This window comes from Acyrthosiphon pisum, chromosome A2, assembly GCF_005508785.2.
Source record: "Acyrthosiphon pisum isolate AL4f chromosome A2, pea_aphid_22Mar2018_4r6ur, whole genome shotgun sequence".
In the NCBI taxonomy this organism is placed as follows: domain Eukaryota; kingdom Metazoa; phylum Arthropoda; class Insecta; order Hemiptera; family Aphididae; genus Acyrthosiphon; species Acyrthosiphon pisum.
The window spans coordinates 33,102,118-33,128,142 of record NC_042495.1 but is presented as its reverse complement, the minus strand read 5'-3'; the positions used below and the strand labels follow the sequence as shown (position 1 = coordinate 33,128,142).

The window sequence follows — 26,025 nt, the reverse complement described above, 5'->3', positions numbered from 1 at the left end:
CTATAAGAACTTAAATAACATCACTGACCATTTAACAATTTCTTCGATATCTCTTTTATATGTCAAAATCAGTTTTTCTCGTTTATAGAGCTTAATTGCATCGTATGGTATGTCATCTATTCCAATTGTTAAGATTGGATTTTTGAAATTGTAATTACAGAGTATTATGTATCTGGTTACTTTAATTGCGGCATCCAACTTTTTGTTGTAAATAAAAATAATAAAAATGATCAGTGAACGATAATTATTGATTATAAACAAAAAATGATTACTTCTTCAGAAAAGTTTAGACTGATTGTGTTATTTTTGTTGATTGTGAATAGTGGTTGCACTATTTTTTCTTGTATCTGAAGTGGTACAACACGCTGCCATTCCTCAAATAAAGGACTTAAATATTTTTTAAATTTATCCTTTAATTGTTCAATCTTTATATTGATTTGATCTCCTCTTGGGGTTTTCATGATTCTGTGCAACAAAGAAAATGTTAATGAGAATATTAAATACAATCTACTAAATTTTTATATTTAATAAATACAAATTATCAATATGTCTATGCATAAAACAAATTGATGATCTCTTTTAATTATACTAAAGTTTTCACTATTAATAGTACCTATTTACGGGTTACCAGAATACTTCGTACACACCTACCAAACTGTGTTATATGTATATATGTGGGTATGTGTGTGTGTGCGCGCGCTTAATAATAATGACAGAAAGGTAATATAAAAATGGTAACTAAATAGTAAATCATAATGTTAATCAAATTGCTGTACCTATTACTGTTAAGACGACAAATAGATATATATACATTATACAGGGTGTAACTGATAGAACTGACTTTTAGAATATTTTTTGTTGTTTTTTTTTTATATATATGTATATAATTTATAGTCACTTGCGCTACACATATATTATACAAAAATTTTTTTTTAATTTTTTAACACAGAAAATAAAAAGTTTAATATTTGATTTAAATTTTTTTGGATATATATTCAAAATAGCCAATTTGTGAATCTGATTATAAGAACAATTTTGATGGTAAAAACATTTATCTAAATCAAGTAGTTTATTTTTTAGAATTTTTTTAAAATATCAATATTTTTTTGATTAAATTAATTTAGAACGTAATAACTTTTTTTCAAAATATTTCTCTATGGAAATTTGCCGACATAAGTATGTTTTTTAAATTATTTAGTAATCATATAATTTCAACTATTTTCATACGTTTAAGTAGCATCATTTTTTTTTTGTCAAGTCTTTCTGTTACACTTTGTGTATATAATGCGCAGAAACACAATATAAAATATAATAATAATTAAGCACGTCGGTGGCTGTATCACATAATTAGGTAATCTACATCTATCACATTTATATATTACATAATAATTCACGGACGACACAATTAAGGAGCCTCGCTACTGCCGTCAATTTTAGCTGAAAAGACTTAAAGTATTGACAAAATTATAGTTAGTTAACATTGTCCGATTTTGATTCTGAAAAAAATTTTGAACTCGTCAGAAAATTGTCTATAGATCCTACTAAGCACTTTGTAAAAACTAAATTTTATATTATTGTGAACAGTCAGTGGCGTATTTAGGTTTTTGTCATGGGAGGGGGATACGATTTTATTAAGTAGTCCCGTTTTTAAAGCTAGACGTCTTAAGTTAGGACTCCGAAAAATGTTGCCTATTATATACAGCCTATGGGGGGATAAATCCTCTTGATCCCCCCTCCGTAAATTAATTAATAATTGAAAACTTGAAAATATGAACTTTTTCGAATCATAATTAAAATTATTATTAATATTAAAAACGGAAAATGTTTCGTACGATCTATAGACATTTTTCTACTGAATTCAAATATTTGTTCAGAATCAAAATCAGACAACGTTCACTAACTTTAATTTTGTCAAAACAAGTGTATATTTTTGTTAAATTCGTGTGATGAAATGTATATGGTTATCGAGTTATACCCGCATTTAACTTCACTCATACTATAATTATTTACAACTAACACATAGACCCCGGGCGACTATGACAAGATTAGAAATTGCCTAAATGTTGCCCCTTAAATAATGACCGTAGCGAGGCCCCTAAACACATAAAAATAAAATATATAATTATGTGTTGTGTGAGTGTGTGTGTGTGTGTGTGTGTGTGTGTGTGTGTGGGAGCTGTCGGTGGCGGAGTGGAGGTACGCGGCGTTATTCAAAATCTATATTATTCATTGGCTTGGACAAAGTACTAAGTATAGGTACCTAGGTATTAAGTTATTCTCGAAATAAATAGCAACCTTGGTTGCAACTATTGCAATAATAATATTAAACAAGACTTGATTCTTATAGATAATAGACAATAGTATACCTTTATAGTACATTTATTCAAATTCTGATGTTTAGAATTTTTAAGTATACCTACCTTAAGTCAATATTTTCAAATTTCTAATATTTTTGTATTACTGAAGGAGTGTCCTGTTGTGGTCCTGTTATTTTTCAAATAAGAACTCACTTTTTTACTGCAAATTATTTAGATAATGATTTTCTTGGAAATGTTGATATATTTAAAGAAAAATTCTATTGAGTAGCTATTTGTAAGTTATTGTAATAATCCTTAAAAATGGTTTTACAAAAATATACCTATTCTAGGTAAATGTAATATTAGATGTAGTATTTATTTTACTTGGATCATTTATATTGATTGATCAATAGTAATATTGCTAATTAGAGCAATTTAAAGTAAATATTAATTACTAACACTTTCAAATTGTCTAAGCCCCTAAATCTACTAAACCCATTAACAAATACACATTATTCTTAGTAAGTGTACACAAAGTTATATAACTCAAAAACTACTCGTTTGAATTTTGATTTAGATAAGTACATCAAGAATCAAAATTCTCGAAAAAAATATTTGCTACATTATTAATAGTACGAAACTACGAAAGGAGAAATTTTTTTATTGTCACAGAATCATACCCAAGTAGTACAAAAAATCACAAGTATTCGTATAAATATGGTCTTCAATTGTATTTAAAAATTCCAAAAATCAGAATTTGAATATATAATTTTAGCATACAAATATGGTGAGTGTGCTTAATAAATCACCCTGTATACCTAGATACCTACATACTTAAAGATTTAATATTTATTAATAAAAAAAATGTAACTTTTAATATAATCTTGTTACTATATTACTCTACAATATAAATCGTAACTAGATTATTTTATTGGCTTCAGAATGTAGCCTATACATAGGCGTGCGCACAGGGTATGCAGGGTATGCCGCTGCATAATCTGCGGCTTTATGTGAGGGGCCCATATATAATATACCAAAGCATTTTTGATAATATCTTCTATATTATAAAAAAAAATAATAAAAATTTTAGTTTTCACTTTTCTCGCAAGATAATCTAAACTATTAATACACTAAGGGCCAGTTGCACCGTCTACTGGCCCTTAACCGTTTAACCGTAGACGGTGCAAAAAGCGTAACACGTAGATATTGTTTTATAGGTTTTTAAGGTACTATTTTTTATAAGGTACTAATCTAATATTCTCCATACTTTATATTTATATATTATATAGCTTCTTATGTTGCTTGTTTTTATAATTGAATAGTAGGTACATATAGTGCATTTGAAATTGTCCTGGTGGTTGATATCTTAGATATAGAATATATGTGCTAGGTATTTATGTTGCTGTTTTTATTGTTGAATATTCTATTTGCTAACATTAAGGTAACTATAATTTATAGGCGCTATAGTCAACATAAATCAAACACAGTGTACAAGTTCAGGCCCATTAATTCACCCTGACAACCCTCAAATGTTTTAACATCATTTCGACTTGAACTAAAAGAAAGAGTTATTTGAGATCCATATCAACCAGATATTAAATTATTTCCCAGGACAAAAATAGGTCAAAATTATAGAAGCTTCCAAAAAAAGTGGTATGATTGTTTTAAATGGTTGGAATACAGTGTATCAAAATATAAAGTCTTTTGTTTTCCTTGCCGTATGTTTTAAAATTCTGGATCAAATTTAGGACAGGCTGATACAATTTGTGAGGGGGCCCTATTTTCCTTATTGCATAACCTGCGAATAAAGTCTGCGCACGCCTATGAGCCTATATTAGGTTTAAACTAACATTTCGAATTAAAATGTATACTATTATTATTTATATTATTATAAGTGTATAACAGTGTAAACTTTGTACATATCTAATAATTAATAGCTTCTTCGAATGTATAGTTATTGTTTAATTGTTTAATATTATAGCACACAGATTTCTATACTAGATAACCAAGTCCGAATAACAAGAACACAAAATAATTTATGCTTATTCGCCATTTTTATGGGTTGGACAAATATTTTTGTTGTTTTTGATATTAAAATAAAAAACTAACTATGTATTTATCATTAATACAGGTACCGAAATACAGCAGCCATGCTCTAAACATATCGGCCATGTCAATTTTATAACCAATAAAATGGTGAAACAAAATTAATTTAACAACACGAGTTGTTACTCTCGTATAGTCTTGTATACTTGTTTACTATAGTAAAGAAATCAGTGTACATTATTGCATACAGTGGCTTGCCGAGTAGATTTCAAACCCTAAGGAAACTATTTGAAAAATGACCCACCCACTACCCTCTATTACATAATATATAATTTAAAGCTGTATGGAAATTTAGAATTTTCGTTATAGAACGCCATCTTAGCATAATCCACGCAAATTTTAATTTTTAAAAAAAAAATAAAATACATTTCTAGGACTAAGCAATTGCATTAGGTAAACGTCGTTCACCACGCCGATTGCATAGTAATGACAAAAGAATAATATGTTCAAGTATAAACAATGTATTAGGTATATGTAATATTTACGGTAAGTCAAAAGACCGAATAGTATTTAAATCTTCCAACAATCGATTATTTATCCGTGAGTTACCCCACATCATCGCCCTAGCAATGAGTGGGTACTCTAGATCCATTTCTTCTGGTATGAAACACATTTCGTAAAAGTCACTTTTCTTGATTTCGGTAGACATCGCCGTTCCCGATAGACGGTCGATAATTTTCTAAAGACGTGCAGAAAAAAACGGTTTCAACTACTAGGTCAGTATAATATTGGTCATTAAAAAAATAAAGGGCTGATACTAACAAACTCTCGGGCCAAATCTTGGTCCAGTAGATCCAACGCTTGTTCGTAATGTTTTTCCACGGCAGCCGCTACGATAGGTCGATTCAACACGGCCAAACCAAATATCATAATAAACTGTAAATTTAAGGTAACTATAAGTCATAGTCCTTGACTGTAAGAATGTAGAAACGTGACTACAGGTGCATCCCGCACCTTTCTTTTAACAAATTCAGATTTCTAACGTTTAATAATTTATGCTTACAACCATTTAAACTAAAAAGAGTAATATATATTTATATATAGGCCTGATGAAAACCGAAAGTTCTTCTGTAGGTACATTATTTTAAATAAAATACTACTTATAATTAGCTATATATCTATTATATTTCGGAAAATTTGTTCGTAAATCTGAAGTACTTTAGTAAGTAAATAATATGTTACGGTAAAAATACGAACACCATTTAAACCTAGGATTTACCGGTAAATCCTAGGTTTCGTTGACTACTGTTGGTAAAACCTAGAATACAAAAAATTGTATGGTCAAACCACTATTGATTTTAGATTCTGAGTGGAACGATGAATGTATTGATTTTACAATGATGTGTGTTTTTTTTATTTTTTAGATTCTGAGTGGAATGATGAATGTATTGATTTTACAATGATGTGTGTTTTTTTTTAATTTAATTTTTTATTTTTGTGTCTGTCATCACGGTTTGGGGGAGTAAAACTGCTTCGATTTTCTTCAACAGTATCTTGTTTGATGGGAAAGTGAATTTAGTTGGTGCGTTCAGGAGATCAAAATTTGAAATTTGAAATAGTTTTCAAAAGCGCCGAGAAACACAAAAGAAAAATTAAGGAAAAACGGGAATTTTTACGCAAAATCTGTTTTCGAGAAAATTGATTTTGGTTTTTGGTGTAACTTTAAAACAAATAACTGTAGATACATGAAATTTTCACTGGTTGTTTATATTTCCATTTTCTATAAATGATAAAACTATGATCTATGATAGTATCACGGTTTGTTGCTGATGTATAACGCATTATAAGTACCTAATGGATATGGTGTATGATTAATTTGGAATTTATTATAGGTACCTATTATAGGTCAATTTTTTTTTAATACCATAGATATTAGTATAATATATCTTATACCTAGATTCAGTCTCCGCTCAGAATCGTTTTTCTTATATAATGATATTCTGTCATTGAATTCAAATTTAATACCATCCATTATACAGTGACCCACTTGTAACCTACTATACAGCAGAGCGACATCCACTTACCCACCTTTTTGTAATTCGGACTTTTAGAGACGAGATATGGTAAATCTTAGAATAAACAATCAGTGTTAGTAAAAGTCCGAAATTTTACCAATTATCTAATTAATTATTAATAAATATTATAATTTTATTTAAGTAACTAGTAATTAATGTGCCTAGTGGCTATAATATACTAACACTGCAGTAATCCCTATATGTAATCTATATATATAAAAATGAATGTATGTGTGTCAGTGTGTGTGTCCATATTACCATGGCAACCATTTATATATTATTTTGAGATTTTCATCGGTGTGTGTCTCCGTATTACCATTGCAACCAAATATATATTATTTTGAAATTTTTGATGGAATGTTTTGTATATAAATGGTTGCCATAATGCCATGGTCATATGTAAAACAAATTATTCGTATATCGTTGGTATTTTTAATGGGCAACGAAGTGCACGGGATCATATATATATAGATTAGACGTCTTTTCAGAAGATAGGCTAATTTAAAAAGGGAGAGGACCAACCCCGGGAGGTGCTCAAACAGGAATTTTGAGATTTCCGATGGAAATTTTTATTTATAAATGGTTGCCATGGGTTTTGAAGCTATTATAATAATAATTATTGGTTGCCGGGAAACGAAGTGCACGGGATCAGCTAGTAATAATATAAATTTGTTGTCATAATATAATATTAATATACAACAATAATATAAATGTATGCATCTAATATTATATTCTAGTCATTAATGTAGTACCTAATATACATAAATATAAAATAATAATTATTATCAATAATTAATAAGATAATTGGTAAAATGTCAGACTTTTACTAACACTGATTGTTTATCCTAAAATTAACCAAATCTCGAACTACAAAAATCATTCGAGGTTTGACCAAACAATTTTGTGTATCCTAATAGGTTTTACCGAAATCAATCAATCAATCAAGGTTTTACCTAAACCTAACCTAATCGGTTAATCCTAGGTTTAACCGGTATTTGAAGTTTTACCTAACATATATAATAATTAATGTTACTATTTTGAGCATTATTTTCTAAGCTCAGTGTACAACTAAATTAGTATATTTTAAATAAGTAAAAATATTATAAAATTATTATTAAAATAAATTAAAATAAAAAAGAGAGTAAATTTACCTTGTGAAATGACATTGAGTTGTCGATGTTTTCGAAACAGGCTTTTGAAACAGTGGCTAAGCGATTGTCAATATCGTCCGACATGTTCAAATAGAAATTGTAGTCCTCCACAAACAACGCGTTATTCACATCATTTAACAAGTCCAATGGATCGTAAGCTATAGAAACCAACTTTTCCATGTACTTTGTAAACCGAAGATACATGTTTTCAATCATTGGGCTATACCAACAACCTATAAGTCCACCCACTTCCACTTTTTCCAATTTTTGATAGTCAATAAATTTTATTATCATCGACTAAAACAGTATAATGTAACTTATATTATAATTATTATATATATATATATACACGTGTGTAGTAAGAACAAAGGAAAAGGCTATTAGCAGTTAGCATTATTATTTTTATATTCTTTAATATTTTATATTATTTTAATATTTCAATATTATTTTTTTTTATATAAATGTTAAAAAAGATAAAGATAACTTAACAAACACTGGGAACTTCGGATCTATAGTATAATAAGGTACAGTATAGAATATAATTCGCAAATGTACTTGATTACTGATTTTAATGAAAATTGTCAAAATGTTAACAACAAAATGCTTATAAATAAATTCTGCCTATTATGTATTATATCGAAATGTTTAACTTGATAGTACCTAAATATTTTATTATTATGTACAACTTATGAGAAACCTTGTATTACATTAAGAACCTCTTTGAAGGAGAAAAAAAAACAAAAAAATTGAAAGTTTAAAATGCCTATTAATAGCATTAAATAACAAAATATTTTGAAAATTATACCCGGTTTAGGGGTAGATTCTAACATTAATATTTTCTGGAACTATCAAAACTTTACAGTTAGGTATTCATTTTTAAATTACAATATAATAACGAAATCGATTTTGTTAAAAACTGGTCAAGTGTAAATATTCCCGTTTTTCATTATTTTTTTTTTTAGTTTTTCTACATTATTTTAAAATATACTGGACATGTCATGCTTCTGAGTAGTGTTGGGTAAATTACTTTTAAAAAGTAATGAAATTACGTTACTCGCTAGTCGTTACTTTAAATATTTTTATTTAAATCACATTTGCGTTACCTAAAATTATTTTTATCACGTTACATTACTTTTTCATTAATAAAGTAGAGCGTTACAAAGAACGTTATTTTTTTTTATCATTTTTTTTAACCATATTCATATGATTACCATATTCATATTCATATTCAATTCATATGATTCAATTATTATGTACCTATATATTTTACAGTCATAGACCTAGTGATAATAGACCTATTTTAGTATTATGTACAAAATATACAATCATCTCACCTATATGGCTATATAGTCATAAGTCATGAATCATTTTTATCAAAGGTGGGCATTAACTAGTTAGTTTATTTTCTAATCAACTTATGAACTTAACTAGTTTAATTTACAGTTGAAATAACTTAGCTTTTCTCAGTTGATTTTAAAAAAAATCTATCAAGTTAAAACGTTTTGAAATTTTTCGTTTATATGTAAATATTACTATGTCAATATAAAATAAAAATAATCCAATACAAAAACACAAACATTTCTGTTCTTTTTCTTAAAGGACTACACAACTGAAAATATATATTTTTTTTTAAATATTTTTGTGAAATATAACTAAATAATAAAAGACTATAGGCACCACTAAAAACTGTTTGCATCCAATATTTTATTTTTTTGAGTGTTATGGTCCTTTAATAACATAATTTTGTGTATATTCATATATTTTATTAAGTTGTAAATTATTTGAAATTTTGAGTTTACTTACTAGAAAAATATAATTTAGTTTTATATAAGGAACGCCTAATTTATACTGGCGGAGTTTCCATATACCCATTACAGGAAAGAAAATAAAACTGTTGGAGTTTACAATCGTCCCTTAAAATATGACCTTATCGATCTCAAGTAGACATATTAACGAACTCAAATCAGTTTTTAGAAGTCTTTTCAAGTTATCAGGTCCATCGGTAGGATTGACAAAAAGTACCTACATACAAATGAGCATAAATCGTTTAACGTTCGTGTTAAATACATCAAACGTAAAATACATTAAATACAAGGAGACTGGAGAGGGTATATTTTATTCATTGTTGTTACGTCATGTCTATGGGACGATTATCACGATTTAAAATATAAATAGTATATTATTTCAAATTTCTGTAGTTCATAAATTAAATTCAGTACTCAAGTTTATTTCTACGTTGAATTTGTCCAAATATGCCCTTTTACATTTACACACAGTCTAAGATAGGAATACCAAACTTGGTAAATCTAAATTTAAATAATTTACATTCGCATTTCGGTTAAGAACACTGGCGCCAAGAAACGTGATCAACGTTATACTTTTTATTGTATAGTGCGTTGGTTTTTTTACGTTATTTTAATAATTTTAAGCGATCAGGTAACTCTCAAATAATATGTGAAATATTGCACTATTTAAAACGCTCATAACTCGTATAAAAATTAAAATATCGGAAAAACCAGCGTGTCAAACACAGATAATTGTTGTTGCCCTCGTGTTCGATAAGAAGTCAATTCACTCTAACGCTTAAGTAAAGTACACAACATTTGTTTTGCCGAACGAAAATTTGATGAGCACCTTGTGCGGATGTGTGGTTGTGGAGTCGCAACCATTTTCGGTACAAAACTGATAACGAAAAAAATCACGATATCAATTGAAAATGTTACGATTTATCGACGGATGGCTATAACATATTGAACAGTTAAGATTACATTTAAATTATGAATTTTTTTCCAATTATATATTTTATTTTGAAACTATTAGCTACATTACCAGTTAAGGCACCATCACCATGGTAGAAAATATACCTACCATGGCATATTCTACCATGAAAAAATACTATTAACGAAACTCGTCAGACCAAGTACATCGGAGTGATCTCGGAAAGCTCAGACTGTATTCATATTGGATGAGTATGAATAAAATATGCATTGAAAAACAATAAATTCGTATTTCCCAACACACGAATGGGTGTGACGGATCGGATGCGTGTGTGACACTGTGACAGGGCCTTTACACGTCTAACTATTTTTAGTGTAGTAGTGTACACTGTACATAGACAAATTTAAATGATGTGATCGATTGTTTCGCAAAAAAAAAAGATTAGGTACTAGACTTTATACTATAAAAATATTTAATTTAAAATACACATTTTATCACACATGTAGGAAATCCATAAAAAACCTTATTTAGATAATTATTATAATATATACATTTCTTTTTTAGTTGGTTTTTATATTATGAAAATATATAATTTAGTTTTAAACCCCTCCCGAAAATTTGTTCCAACTGCGGCCTTGAAGATAATATCAAAATGTCATGAATAACACACAAAAAGTATATAATATTCAATTAGGATTAAGTCAAAAAGGTGACACAAATATAACATTACCAGTTATATATTATTTAACTTAACAAATAAACTAACTTTAAGACTCTGAGCAGCTAAGCCTAAAAGTATAAATCGAGTCATAGAATAATACAAATCGTAATACTAGAATATTAGGTGCTTACCTATAATATATCAATAATAATAATGGTCTTTAGAAAACTTAACGTGCTCGAAAATGTAATGCTGCGGGCCGATGAACAGTGACCCTACTATTTGGCTATATAATAATATTATATAGGTACAAATCGATGCCTGGGAGATTTTCGAATTGATCGGCCTCTGTGTTGGAACACTTTTATTTAGCTCATTAGCAATTCTCAATTGAAACTGACACATATACTTCTCTACGTCTAAATCATAAATGGCTGTCAATAACAGCAACGAGATACAGGCCACAATACTCGAAATTATCGAAGTAATTATAATCCGTATTATGGAACGCCTTTGTGAAGATGAAAGCCACGATGAAAACCTAATACGAGTTGTTACTCCTCTTATTTCTTCTATTCGTATATAGCCCTATGGATACGGCTCCCATAGGGCCAGAGTCTCAAGAAACAACTTCTATCCTAAACGACGCTCCACTAGAAGATGCCACCGAAAAGGACGACGAGAACGAAGAACATTTTGAGGAATCAATTGTCTTGAACAGTGAATTGCTGAGCGGCGATGAGCTGTCTCTCGCAGAATCTGAGCCTGCAGCTCCGATTCCCGAAACAGCACCGCTCGGCTACGTGGTCCAAGAAAACGACGGTTTGAAAGATTCATCAGTAGTTCAGGACGAATCATTGTATCAGTCTACAGTAATGCGCAGTCGGGTGGCGACGCGCCGCCCTCGGAGTTGGTGACTGTCGACCCAACTCCGAGTTCCGAAGACAGACCTCTCGACGACGTAGTGATGCCTACTGCAGAAGACGTATTATGTGCAGACATTGAGCAGTCGGCCAAGGAATTAGCTGTGATGGATAGTAGCGATGAGCTGATCGGCAAGGTGGAATCTGCAAGAGAACGCGAAAAACGCGTTTCTCCACGTAAAAAATCGACGTGGAAAAGTGTAAAGCGCGTTTTTTGCGTGTTGTTCTGTTGCGGGGGTAAAACCACCCGAACCTAATATACTAGTTTAGCCCACTTGGGCCGAAGACGACGGACAGGATGACGGCGACATAAATGAGGGGAGGATACGGGAAAGAGCACGGAAGGAGCGCGGCGGTAAGTCACCCGCACACGTTCTCCGACCACCCCCAGTGCGACGGGTTCGCGGGCGTAGCGCGCTCGGCCGTAGTTGACGCGCGAGACCCTCTGACGGTTTGGCGAACGCCTGACTGCAGTTACGGTCACGTGGAGCGACAGACGACAACGACGACTACGCGGCGGCTATAGCATAGGTTAGCCGACGAGGGCAACGATTCCGCCCCGACGGTACCAACGATGACGGACCCGAGGAAACTTAGGCTAGTTAGGTTAGGTTAAGTTAGGTTAGTTAGTTAACTGTTTCATGGTCCGGCGGCGGACAAAGACGTGGCTGAAGGGACGACGCCAGGGCGAAAATTACCGGGAGTCAAGGATCCGATGACTCTCGCCTTTTCGTCCCGCGGTAATCCCACATCGGCCGCGTCGAAGACTGTTCTGCAGCACAAAATCTCTGTTCACTGTCTCCGCGTGTCTATTGGTCTTCGCCGTCTGTCGTCAGAGTCGTCACCGTCAACCGTCGACGCGCATGACATCGCGCACTATAGCCGCCGCTCGTCGCCGTCAACCATAGTCGCTCCCATGGCTGTCTCCGTCTGGCCTCGCCAGCTGGGCAAGGTCGTCACGCGTCCGAGCAAACGTGAATGAAAAAAGCTAACGTGATTAATTTTTAATTTTTCTGGTATATCCTATACCTGTAATACATTCCAAACTATTATTTTAATAACGTGGAAAATAACGCGTTAGTGCGTTACTTCATAGAAATTACTTTTCAAAAGTAATTTTGTTACAATTCCGTTACTTTAAGTAAAATGTAATGAAATTACTGCTGCGTAACTGAAAAAGTAATTGCGTTTCAGTAAATTGTAACTTGCGTTACGTTACTACCCAACACTGCTTTTGACCAACTAGATCTAATTTACTATCAGAAACCACTTTCAACTTTAACGATTAAAGCATATTCGCTGCTCCACAAGTCATATCGTGAGGACTGACACAATAAAAAAATTAATAAAAAAAAACACATTATTGCAAATAAATACACATTACTGCGTTCAGAATTTTAAATGTGAATTTAGAAAGGTACTGACAATAAATATTTTAATTTTCTACAATGTTTTATAACTCAGATGTACTAATTAAAATCATAATAAATCAGAGACGTCATTTCAACTTACTGAAAGGTATGCTAACAACTAGGCTGGCCAATATGTATTGTACATTTGTACTTACTATAGAGTTATTAGTTTTATTGCATAAAATGTATTTTCTCGCTAGGCTCGATAGTTAGAATCTTTATATTTCCCATCTAATAATCTAATATAGTATGCATTTTGTATACCTACCTAATAATATTAAGTTGGAACTTAAAGTTTGGAATTTATTTAAATTTAAATATTTGTAGATATTATTGTAGGTACAAAAAAACATTGTTTATGTATAAAACAAATTCTGAAAATATCAGTCTTACATAAAATATTTAATAAAACCTAAACATTTTTATATTTAATTTAACTAATGTGTAATAATAATATATATCACAGGCCATAGTTGCCGATACTTAAGACCAATTTTTTTTTTAAATAGATATTTTTCCCAGCACAGATAAATTATAAAGTCATCTTGAAACATTTCATTATTTTAGGTATGCATAGGCATGACTGGACAAGTTTATGATTTTTTTTAACACAGTTAAGTTTAGTTAATATATGCACAAATATCAAAAACTTAAAAATTAAAAGTTAATTTAACTATAAGTTAACTCGGTAAAGTTAAAAGTGAATACACACTTTTTGCAGACTTTTTATTGAGTTAAAAAAAGTTAATTTGTTTATACAACGCTAGCGTACTTAATATTTTTCCAACCGAAAATTAAATTATGGACTATATAGTGTTTATACTTAATACAGTATTTCCACATAATTTAGATTCGAATGGTATACATTTTTAACTTTAAACAATTAACGGTAAATATTTTTTGACATGAAAATGAAATATACTTAAATAGTGAAATATATTAAAATTAAAAACAAAATAAATTAACTTAACTTAGTTCTTAAAATGCAAAATTGATTCGTCAATTTCACGTTAATTAAAAAAGAAATTTAGTAAGTTAACAGTTAATGAAAAGCCAAAAATAACCAGTTAAATTAAAAAGTTAATATATAATTAACTTTTTAACTCGTTAATGCCCATCCTTGTGCATAAGCATATCCACGCATCTGTAATAGAGATTTCTTTAAAAAAATACTTAATTTTATTAAGTAAGTCAAATCAGTAAAGTTAGCGTACATAGTTATGTATTTTGAAGTTATATGTAATTCATTTCTAACATACTTTAATGCAATTTAACCGATCTTCAAATGCGTCAAGATTCTGAAAAAGGTCATTTGTGTGGAAGTTCCAATTACGTGGTTTGTAATTACGTGAAACAGAATTTGTCAATATAAATTTATCAAATTGTTCTTGAAGATATTCTGTTTGAGTAACTTTGAATTGATTTCTGTATTATAATATATTTTTTAACGAATTATTATGACAATATTATAATAATATATTAATATGTATATGAATATAGTATAGTTACTTGAAATAACTTAAAATGTCTAGAATATCATAAATCTTAGCTAAGTTCTCCGCTAATTCACCTTGAAATAGAGCAGTTGGTTCTAAATATCTTGAAGACTGGAATATCAATATTATTGATAAGATTAAATTAATAAATATATACATTTGTTTTACTTACTTCAGCCATGACCATATTACATAATACTTTTATCAAGATGATTATATAACTGTAATTTTGAAAATTTTGACAATTTATCCATATCAAAGCCAATTTTCTCCATAAAATGCATAATTCTTCTTTCGAATCGACCAAACCAGCTCCTTCGATCGTATTTATGTGTTTAGTTAGAGTAGATAAAAACATATTTATAAGATTCGTTTCTAGTTTTTCTAAATAAAACAAAATAATAATGATTATTATAATCACTGAAATAAATATTTATAATATAGAAACCATAATAATTAGAATATTAGATAAATCAATTTACCAGTCACTGTTGTTTCTATTATTTGTTTATAAATATCCATGCATGGGCTTTTTGTAATGGTTAAGAAATTTCCAATCTTTTGGTCAATTTGTTCGTGAAAATGAATAAATTGTTCTTCTCGGTTTTTCCAAAAAGCAAGGTCTGTACATTTAAAATGAGTCAGTATGAAAATTGAACATAATTTAATTATACTTTTTAATTTAGCATATACATTGGGTAGGCGACGCAGCGGGATCTTTCTCCAAAATCACTTCTGGCTTGAGCGCTACCATTACTTTCATTTCTTTGAACCAAGTATACACTTTATTTTCCAATCTTTGTTTTAACACATCATCAATAATTTTTCCATCACTAAACACGTATTTAACACATTTAATACATTATTAGTGTTCAATAGTAAATAAATTATTTTTTTTTTTGATTCAGAACTAATGATGATGGCTCGCTTAGATTCTGAGCGGAACGAGGAATATATTGAATTTTCAGTAAGAGTTATGTGTTTGAAATTGCGATTTGAGTAAATTGAGTAGAAGATTTGTTCTTATCTTAAACATTGAGAATAGTTTCTGGTAGAATGATTATCTACTTTGTACTATAGTCTATAATTTGGAAAAACAATAAGGACAGTAGGAAAATAGAAAAATGGTAATTACAAGCAACATCAGATTCTGTTTTCAATAAAATAAATCATTTTTTTCTGCTCACATATGCGATATGCCACATCATAGGCTTGACATGATTGCCAAATATATTTTTTATAACTGTTAATAGTTTTAGTTTCTGAGAGGAGCGATGAATGTATTGATTTTGCAATGATGTGTTTTTTTGTTTTTTATTTTTGTGCCTGGACAATTTAAAATTTCAATTTTTTTAGTTTTTTCTTCTATTAATATCAATAAATTACCTAGTACTTACTATAGTTATTGACTTATGAATTTATGAATATTATTAAATTAAGTTTAAATTTTTACTTATTCATATTATTTTAGGTAGAAGGTACTATATTTGTTTAAGTCTATTCGTGCGTTGCCCTTTTGTACCTAGGTATATGTATATCATAATATAATAGGCAACTGCGAACTGACATTTATGCCCTGGCATCTTACCCCTCTGTCATGGGCCACGCAAATCGTTAGGACGGACCTGAACTTAAGATTCAATGCATGATAAGTAGTCAAAATAATACTTTGATTCTCAACTTCAGTATTTTTTCTGGTGGGAAAATGAAGGTAGTTGGTACTTATAATAGGTCAAAATTAAAAATTCCTATTAGTTTTAATAACCGATGAGGAAAGCAAAAAAATTCTATAAACATTTTTTTTACACAAAACCAGTTTAGAATTAAAAAAAGGTGAGTGAGTGGATGTCACTCTGCTGTACAGTAGGTTACAAATGGATCACTGTAATGGATGGTGTTATATTTGAATTCAATGATATCATATCATTGTATAAGAAAAACGATTCTGAGCGAAAACGGTCAGTCAACCTATGATATTAGTATATTACTAAGTATATTTGATGATATTATTGTGACTTAAGTAATTTATATATTTACCTATTTACGTGGAGCCTTGTTTTAAATTTTCAATCCTTAGCTTTAAAAGTTAATTTTATAAATGTTTAACTACAAAATAATTATTAAATTTTAAATTTGATACATTTTGTCAAAATTCGACCTTTAAATGCTTATAAAAAAAAAATTGTGCCTATGTATTTTTAATATTTTTCAACTGCTATTGTAACAATATATCAGGAGCCTTGTATTAATTTTTTACATTTTTTGTCCCAACAGATAAAACTTTATTGTTATTTATAGAAAAAAAAACTAAAAAAATTTAAAACTGACAATGTCCGTAAACAGCTCAAAAAGAGTCAAAATTTTATGGTTTATAGAAAATGAAAATATAAACATTCAGTAAAATTTTCATGTATAACAGTTATTGATTGTTGAATAACAACAAAATAAGAAAATCGTTACTCGAGAAATCGAATGAATATCAAATGTTGTAAAAATATGAACTTCATAAAAATTGAATTTGATTTGTTTCTAGACATTTTTTTTTTGATAAAAGTAGACAGACTTATGAGGAATCTTGTATTACATTTTCAAATCTTAGATTTAAAAATAACAATTTTTATGAATTCTCAACTCAAAATAATTTGCTAATTTTCGTGATTTTTGTCAAGATTTGAACTTTAAACGCGTATAAAAAACTGTGACTAAGGATTTTTAATATTTTTCAAATGTCATTGTAACAATATAGTAGGAGCCTTGTATTAAATGTTCAAGCTTTTTTAACCAACAAATAAGGTTTTATTGAAATCCATAGAAAAAAAGACTAATAAAATTGGAAACTGAAAATGTTCTTAAACAGTTCAAAACAAATCAAAATATTTTTAAAATCTTATCATATATAGAAAATACAAATATAAACAACCATTGAAAATGTCATGAATATTCATTTGTTTTAAAGTTACACCAAAAACCAAAATCGATTTTGTCAAAAACCGTTTTTATGCCCCAACATGAAATTTTTATGGTGCATTTCTATGCACCATAACATTTTCGAAATGTTGTAACTCTTTACGAGCTATTTATATTTTATAGGCATAAGAAAATATGAAGTTTTAAAAGTATTTTTCTTCTATTGTCGATACAACATTTTTCAGTCGATAAAATAAGTTGAAAATGTAATACAACGTTCAACATAAGCTGATGTTAGGGGAAATTAAAATAACTTCAGCGTAAATCAACAGTATTTTCCATGAGGGTCTGAAGTAAATATTTTGACAGAATTTATCAAAATCACGAAAATTGGCAAATTATTTTGAGTTAGAATTCCATAAAAATTATTCTATTTATACTTAAGCTTTAAAATATACCTTACTAACCAAAGTTTCTTATATTTAACAAAAAAAGTTAACTGGAAAGTCAAATTAATTTATAAGAGCCTATGAAGCTAAACATTGGATATTCACCCGTAAATAAACAAATTCTCATATAAAGAATTTCTTATTTTGTCGTTATTCAAAAACTAAATAAAAAATTACCATGAGTACTTTAAATTGTCATAAAATGTTTATTTTATTATTTTCTATACATAATTAAATGTTCAATATTTTGTTTTGAGTTATTTATAGACATTTGAAATTTTCAATTTTTTTAGTTATTTATTTTATAAGTATCAGTTAAATTGTATTCGTTAGTTCAAAAATGTTGTAAATGTAATAAATTATTACTTACAAGTTTCTATAAAATATCAGTTGAGAAATATTAAAGATCTACAGGTACGATTTTTAAGCATTCAAGTTCGGATTTTGATAAAATTTATCAAAATATTTTGTAAAAAAATATAAAATGTTCAATTTTAGATAAGGATTGAAAGTTGATAACAACGATTTTCATAAATAGTTCATACTGTAACCAAAAAACCAAAAATTATTTTAACACAGACTTTTTAAGTTCAATTTTGGATGAAATTTCATATGAAAACCAATTATTTATAGCCATAAACATAATATATTACAACAAATTTTTATTCTTTTAAAAAAAAAACAATAACAATTTTAGTTATTATGTTATAATTTAAAAATATTATATGCGGACATATGAAACTTTTAGAGCATATTAATATTACATTTTAAACCCAAAATGACGTAATTTTCAAATGTAATTTTTTTGACAAAAATGAAATTAACCAACTGTTGTACTAATGTCTAATACCTAATAGAAAAATAAATTACTTTAATCACAAGAATATACTAATTAATAGTATTATAAGCTGAGGGACCTTGAGGGCTATCTTCACTCAGAAACGTTTTTCGTAGGTACCATGATTATATCATTGAATTAAAATTTAACACCATCCGTTACAGTGACCCACATTTAATTTACTGTACAGCAGAGGCAACGCCCACTTAACCGCTTTTAGATTCTGAACTGAGCGATGAATGTATTGATTTTACAATAATGTCTGTTTTTTTTATTTTTTATTTGTGTCTTTGTACACTATAAGTAGTCGAAATACTATTTCGATTTTCAACTCCAGAATCTTGTTAGATAGGAAAGTGAATCTAGTTGGTGCATTGAAGAGGTCAAAATTTAAAATTCCCAGTATTTATCTAAAGCGCAGGAAAAACAAAAATTAAAAATTAAGAAAAAACGGGAATTTTTACGCAAAATCGATTTTTAACCATTTTTTAACCATTTTAACAAATGACCGGATACATGTAGTTTTCACTAAATTTTTATATTAGCATTTTCCATATACCATATAATTTTTAAAATATTTTGACTTGTTTTGAGATGTTTATACGGACAATTTCAGTTTTCATTCTTAGTTTTTTTTTCTATAAATGTCAATTAAATGTTATTCGTAAGGTAAAAAATCCACGTAAATAGGTTATAAATAAATAACTTTATTCACAATAATATCATTTAATATACTTGGTAATATCATAAGAAATTACATATTAAATAACCAAGAATAACGATTTTAGTTATTTTGTTGCAATTTTATAATATAAATTCAACTTACCGGCTACCGTATGAATAATAAGTAATAACAATATACATATAATATAAAATATCCACACTGGCAAACCGTTACCTCTCAGAATCGTTTTTGAATACAATGATATGATATCATTGAATTAAAATTTAACACAATCCATTACAGTGACCCACTTGCCAAACTCACTTTTTATTTTGTTTACAATAACGGGCTTGTGGCTTGTGCCTAATTTAATATGTACATTTGAATTGGTTTACATTGGTATTTTATAATAATTATAGATATATTTTTAGAAAGAGGATGGTTCTCCCGTTTGATGGCTTCATTATACGATTGATTGGTTCGTTTCTTAGGTTGGGTATAGTGTGGAATCAATAATTGCGGGTTTTTACGAATGGAACGTGTGGCTATACACTATACATTGAAACTGAAAAGTGAGAAGACTACATGAGAGACGGAGTATCAAAATGCCTAATTAGGCCTAATTCAATAAAATAAGTACTGGAGGACTTCTAATTACTGTCGATAAAAATGTTTTCATTTGATCAAAAAATTTTAAAATATATTACAAGGTTCCTCATAAATTATTATTGACATAATTTTGAAAAAAAGCTAAGCGTTAATTCACAATATTTTATGACTGTCTGGTGTTAGAATTTTGACAAAATTCGATAAAATCAAAATATTTGAAAAATTATTTTGTGTTATAAATCACTATTATTATTATTCATGATTATCAAATTTGTCTTTATCTAAGATTATCTAAGATTTAGAAATTTAATACAAGAATCCTCATAAGTTTTTCTACTATATAAACGAAAAAAAAGTTTACTGGAAAGTCAAATTATTTTTTCGAGTGTTTAAAGTTAGACATTGATTATTCACCCGTAAATTAACAAATTCTCATACAACGATTTTCTTATTTTATAGTTATTAAAGAGTTAGGTAATTGAAATTCTCATCAAATGTTTATTTTATTGTTTTCTATACATGATACAATTATTTTGATTCGTTTTGAGTTTATTATAGACATATTTTTAGTTTTTCATTATATATATTATAACCTATGTTAATAAAATGTTATTTGTTGGGTTAAAAAGTTTAAAAATGTTATACAATGTTCCACAAAAAGAGAGAACAACTTTTATTTATAAAAATAACAAGTCTAACAGTTTGCCTATAATAACACAGTACAGGTTCCTATCAGAGATTATGTTATTTGTTAGAATAAGTAGTTATAATGAAAATTATTATACTTTGGAATTCGGTAGTATTTAAAATGAGTATAGTATAAAAAGTATAAAAAATACGTATTTAATATTTAAATAGCGTTACCCACTTATCCGCTTTTTTTTTGGTTTTTTTCTATAAATATCGATAAAAAAAAAATTTTCAATTATCAAACAGATCGAAAATGTATTGCAACTGTAAAAGGTTCTTCATAAGTTGTGATAATAACAGTTAAATAATATTAAAGATACGAAGTAACGATACTTTTTGGAAGCATTTAAACTTCAAACATCGACAAAATTCATCACTCACAAAAATTTGTAAATTTATTTGTAGTTAAAAAATTACTAAATGTTTCATTTTTATAGTGAATAGGATTAAAAATGTAATATACATCCATTAGTAATAAGAAAAAAACTAAAAAATCTATAAACAACCATATAAATTATAAGCTCAGTTTCTGTAGATTTTTTAAGTTCAAATTTGGACGAAATTAGATATTTAAACAAAGAATAACAATTTTAGTTATTTTGTTGTAATTCAAAAAAAGTATTCGTGGGTGCTTGCAAGTTGAAACTTTTAAAGTATATGTATAATATATTATTATATTTTATATACAGACAATAACATTTTCGAATGCAATGTGTTCGGCAAAAATTAATTGAACCTAGAAACCTACTGTGTTACCTAGGTACTAATATTAAAATAAATTACTTTAATAGTAACAATATTATGAAAATATATACTTGGTATAGTTGGTAATATAGGCTGACAAAACGTGACAAGTGACGACAGGTGAATATTTTTGACTACACAATTATTTTGTATCATTGAATTCATATTTAACACTTCCATTATACTGTGACCCACTTAACATCCACTGTACAGCAGATTAGCAGAGTGGTACCCACTTGCCCACGTTCTTAAAACTGTACCATGTCTAGAATAAAACTAGTATAAAATATATAGTATGGCATATCACATTTTACAGGTACCTATCAACACCTAATCTACATTTTCTGTTGTTATGCGCATTGTTCAAAATTTAATATAAATAATTTTTGAATAGAAATTTGGTACTTACCTCATTTCAGTGGCTTTTAAAGCATTAGTTATGTTGTTGTAGCCATAAGGTAATGTCAATATTGAACGGTTTTTCATCTGTCCTGACATGTTATTTATGTTTGTAAGGAAATCATTAAGCCTGTCTTGAACTTCCACTATAATGTCATCTGAACAGTTTTTGAAAAAATTCTCTTTGTTAGAGAACAAATTTAACAAAGCCTATTCAAGATGAGTATAAATCAATTTAATTAATACGGTAACGTTGAACTTGTTTGTCGGTATGTCACTTACTTTTTCAGTGATTGCTTTTAAATCCTCAAACGGGTTCGGTGACACTTCTCCACACAAAAGTATCGAGTCATAATTATTGTTCGTAACTTCAATAGGTTCAAGTCTTATAATATACAAAACTTTAGACTTATAACCATCAGGAAAGTCATCGTACATTGGTGTTAATAAACCAACAGAGTTGATTGTAAAAAAAATTGAATTACGATCTGGCATGGTCAAAAAGTCCATTACCAGCGCCTAAAAGTTGTATAAAACAAAACTAAATAATTAAATATTTTACTTATTGCGTATTGTTGTGTATTTTTAAGATTTTAAATATTTTTTTTAATGTAATTTAAAAAAGTTTCTTTTTTATTTATTTGTTTTGCTTATTTATATTTTAGATTCTGGGCGGAGGGATAAATATAGGTACCTATTGATTTTACAATGATGTGTGTTTTTTATTTAAATTTTTTATTTGTGTCTGTGTACACGATAATAGTAGTCGAAATATTAGGTACTTCGATTATCAACTTCAGTATCTTGTTAGATGGGAAAGTGAATCAAGTTGGTGCATTGAAGAGGTCAAAATTCAAAATTCCCAGTAATTTTCAAAAGCGCCAGGAAAAACAAAATAAATCAAGGAAAACCGGGAATTTTTACGTAAAATCGGTTTTCAACAAAATCGATTTTGGTTTTTGGTATAATTCTAAAAAAAATACCCTTAAATACATGACATTTTCACTAGTTGTTTATATTAGCATTTTCTATACACCATATAGTTTTCAAAAAATATTGATTTGTTTTGAACTGTTTACGGACATTTTCAGTTTCCAATTACTTAGTTTTTTTCCTATTAATGTCAATAAAATTTTATTCGTTGGGTAAAAAACCTTGGAATTGTAATACAAGGCTCTTGATAAATTGTCTCAATGACATTTGAAAAATATTAAAAATCCATAGGCACAATTTTTTTTATAAGCATTTAAAGTACGAATTTTGACAAAAGCCGTAAATATCATGATTATTTTGAGTTAGAAATTCGTAAAAATTTCTCTTTTTAAATCTAAGATTTTAAATTGTCATACAAGATTCCTTATAAGGTTATCTACCTTTATAAAAAAAAAATTTCTAGAAGAAAGTCAAATCACAATTTTAGGAGCTTTTCAAGTTCAAATTTTTACAACATTGGATTCACCCGATTACTCGGGTAGAGATTATCTAATTAGGTATGTTGAAATTCAAAAACGAATAACCGTATAGACACTTAAAATTTATATCATATGTTTATTTTATCATATTAATTCAACTTACCGGCTAGGTACCGTATTAATAATAAGTAATAACAATATAAATAAAATATAAAATATCCACGCAGACAAACCGTCACCGCTCAAAATTGTTTTTCGTATATAATGATATTATATCGTTGAATTCAAATTGAACACCGTCCATTATATACAGTGACCCACTATTGTAACCTACTGTACAGCAGAGTGTAATCCACTTACATGCCTATTTTTGCTACATGTTTATTATTTATTCGACAATGGCCAACGGGGCATTAGAGTGATTAGACGATGAGCAATATTTAAATATGTATGTATGTATTAAAAAAAAACTATGCTACTGTACCTATAGTGTATGTAATTATGTAACCAATAACCTAAAACCTTCCATATAAAAAAGTGCATTGATACTATACTGAAAACTAAATATTTATATTTTTTTCAGAATAAATTTGAGTTTAGATTACCTAGGTAGGTACTCCAAAGCTCCGTGGCACTTAAGCTACAACACTCATAACGAGCTTAGAATTCCTACTCTCTCTGTTCTTGCTTCACTCACTATAAAATTCCACGGTATGCTACTAGACCAATAATTAATTTTAAAACAGTCAAATTAAAAATGATAAAATGGTGTTATTTTATTATTATTAAACAAGTAATAAAGTAATAAAGTAATTTATTAGTAATACAAATATACAATAATATTTCACTCCAATACTTTAGCCCACTCAAATCCATTAATGTCGAATCTCTCTTATTTTACCATTCCGGATAATCCTCCTCATGACTTAGGCGTAATTGGTCAAGCTACCTCCAAAAACAAATAATTAAGAAAAAAACACACACGCAATAAACATCTAATCAAGTGTAAGTAGCGTCGTACTGGTCGTTCTCTTCAATCAAGCCGTCAAGCCTTGTCCACTTTTTTATTTATATATTATTTTTTATATTTGTTTACGAATACGCTTATTATGAATAGGCATTATAATTTTTAATTATAAATATTAATATAAACCATAAGACAATAGTATACGTACTTGATAGTCTCGATTTCGCATCATTGTGTCTATTACATCATTTTTAATTTTCAAAGATTTGATTAGAAAATTATACACAAAAACCAACCGTTTATCATCCAATTCTGCATTGTCTCCACTATTCATCTTTAAATGCAAGAAAATAAATAATAACTTATTTAAAAAAGTTATAGTTTAAATTCAAAATAAAATGCATAAATAACTAAAGCTGGAGCTGGAGCTTAGATTACAATATACTTTATGGTTTATTTTATTAGCTTGTAAGTTAGTTACCTTGGTGACTATAATTGCTATATCGAAGGGTGTTGCGTGGATGTGTGAACAATTCGATACAGTAACCCATTACTCATTCAGTTCTTTTGTACAAAATTACAATAGAGACTAAGGTGTTGTAAATATTATGAAAATTCGATAAATTTCTATTTTCACTTTTTAATAACGTTTCAACGTTTTTAAGGGATAAATATATGGAATTTTAATAAATATTAATTTTAAAGGCCACTAAATACACTTGGACAGTTACACTATAATATAATATAATTGGAATATATTAATATCCATATATTTATGAAAAAAATTAGTTAGGTACCTATCAAAATATGTTTAACAGTTCGTCCTATTTGAAGACATGGTGTCCAATAGAAAATAGCTGAACAGACCTTTAAAACTAGTTATATACAATACAATATATTGTACGAATATGTTGAGTGCTAGGCTACTAGGATGTGGATATTATTTAATCAAATAATTTTATGCATTTTTATTGCATATTTCTTATATTATAAATTGTAATGCATTTACATAAGATACCTATAATATTGCCTGTATTTATGTATAGGTATATTTAATATTATAATGTCTGTGAAAAAAAACGTACCTACTTGTACTATATTGTAGCGTGTGTGTATGTTTATTTATATTTTATTGTATATTTAACAAGATTTTTGATTTAACAAGATCATATGAAATGCTAATATAAACATCCACTGATAATTTCATTTGTTTACAGTTATTTGCTTTAGAGTTACACAAAAAACCAAAATCGATATTATCAAATACCAATTTTGAGTAAAAATTTTCCCGTTTTTCCTTAATTTTTTTTTGTTTTTCCCGTCTTTTTGAAAATTACTGTGAATTTTAAATTTTGAAATATTGTGTATACTTATGTAATTTTTATATTTTTAATTTTCTTTACAATACAACTTCTGTGGAAACGTGTATTACATTTTCAAGCTTATATTGACCAATCCTAAATTTTTTTATCAACACTAAAAAAAAGGTGGGTAAGTGGATTTCGCTCTGCTGTACAGTAGGTTACAAGTGGGTCACTGTATAATGGATGGTATTAAATTTGAATTC

At 28.4% G+C, this 26,025-nt stretch overlaps 1 protein-coding gene across 1 annotated transcript; it reads right to left on the bottom strand.

The window, feature by feature from the left end:
* On the bottom strand, window positions 1-22,615 carry LOC115034141 (dynein beta chain, ciliary-like). Its single transcript, XM_029489924.1, has 12 exons — window positions 22,362-22,615; window positions 22,090-22,289; window positions 15,473-15,612; window positions 15,262-15,402; window positions 14,952-15,163; window positions 14,793-14,890; window positions 14,543-14,708; window positions 7,570-7,866; window positions 5,166-5,279; window positions 4,889-5,082; window positions 273-465; window positions 1-198 (listed from the first exon to the last, which is right to left on the bottom strand). The coding sequence occupies exons 1-12, from the start codon at window positions 22,587-22,589 to the stop codon at window positions 1-3; spliced, it is 2,181 nt and encodes a 726-aa protein (XP_029345784.1). The 5' UTR covers window positions 22,590-22,615.
* Window positions 22,616-26,025: the final 3,410 nt, after the last annotated feature.

Bases quoted from the DNA above. Each gene is read 5' to 3' on its own strand.
- LOC115034141 (XM_029489924.1), bottom strand. From the start codon at position 22,589: ATGGACTTTTTGACCATGCCAGATCGTAATTCAATTTTTTTTACAATC. The intron at 22,290-22,361 runs GTAAGTGACATA...CATCTTGAATAG, and splicing joins TAAAAGCAATCACTGAAAAA to GCTTTGTTAAATTTGTTCTC. The intron at 7,867-14,542 runs GTATGTTAGAAA...ATACTGTTTTAG, and splicing joins ATCGGTTAAATTGCATTAAA to TCGATGATAATAAAATTTAT.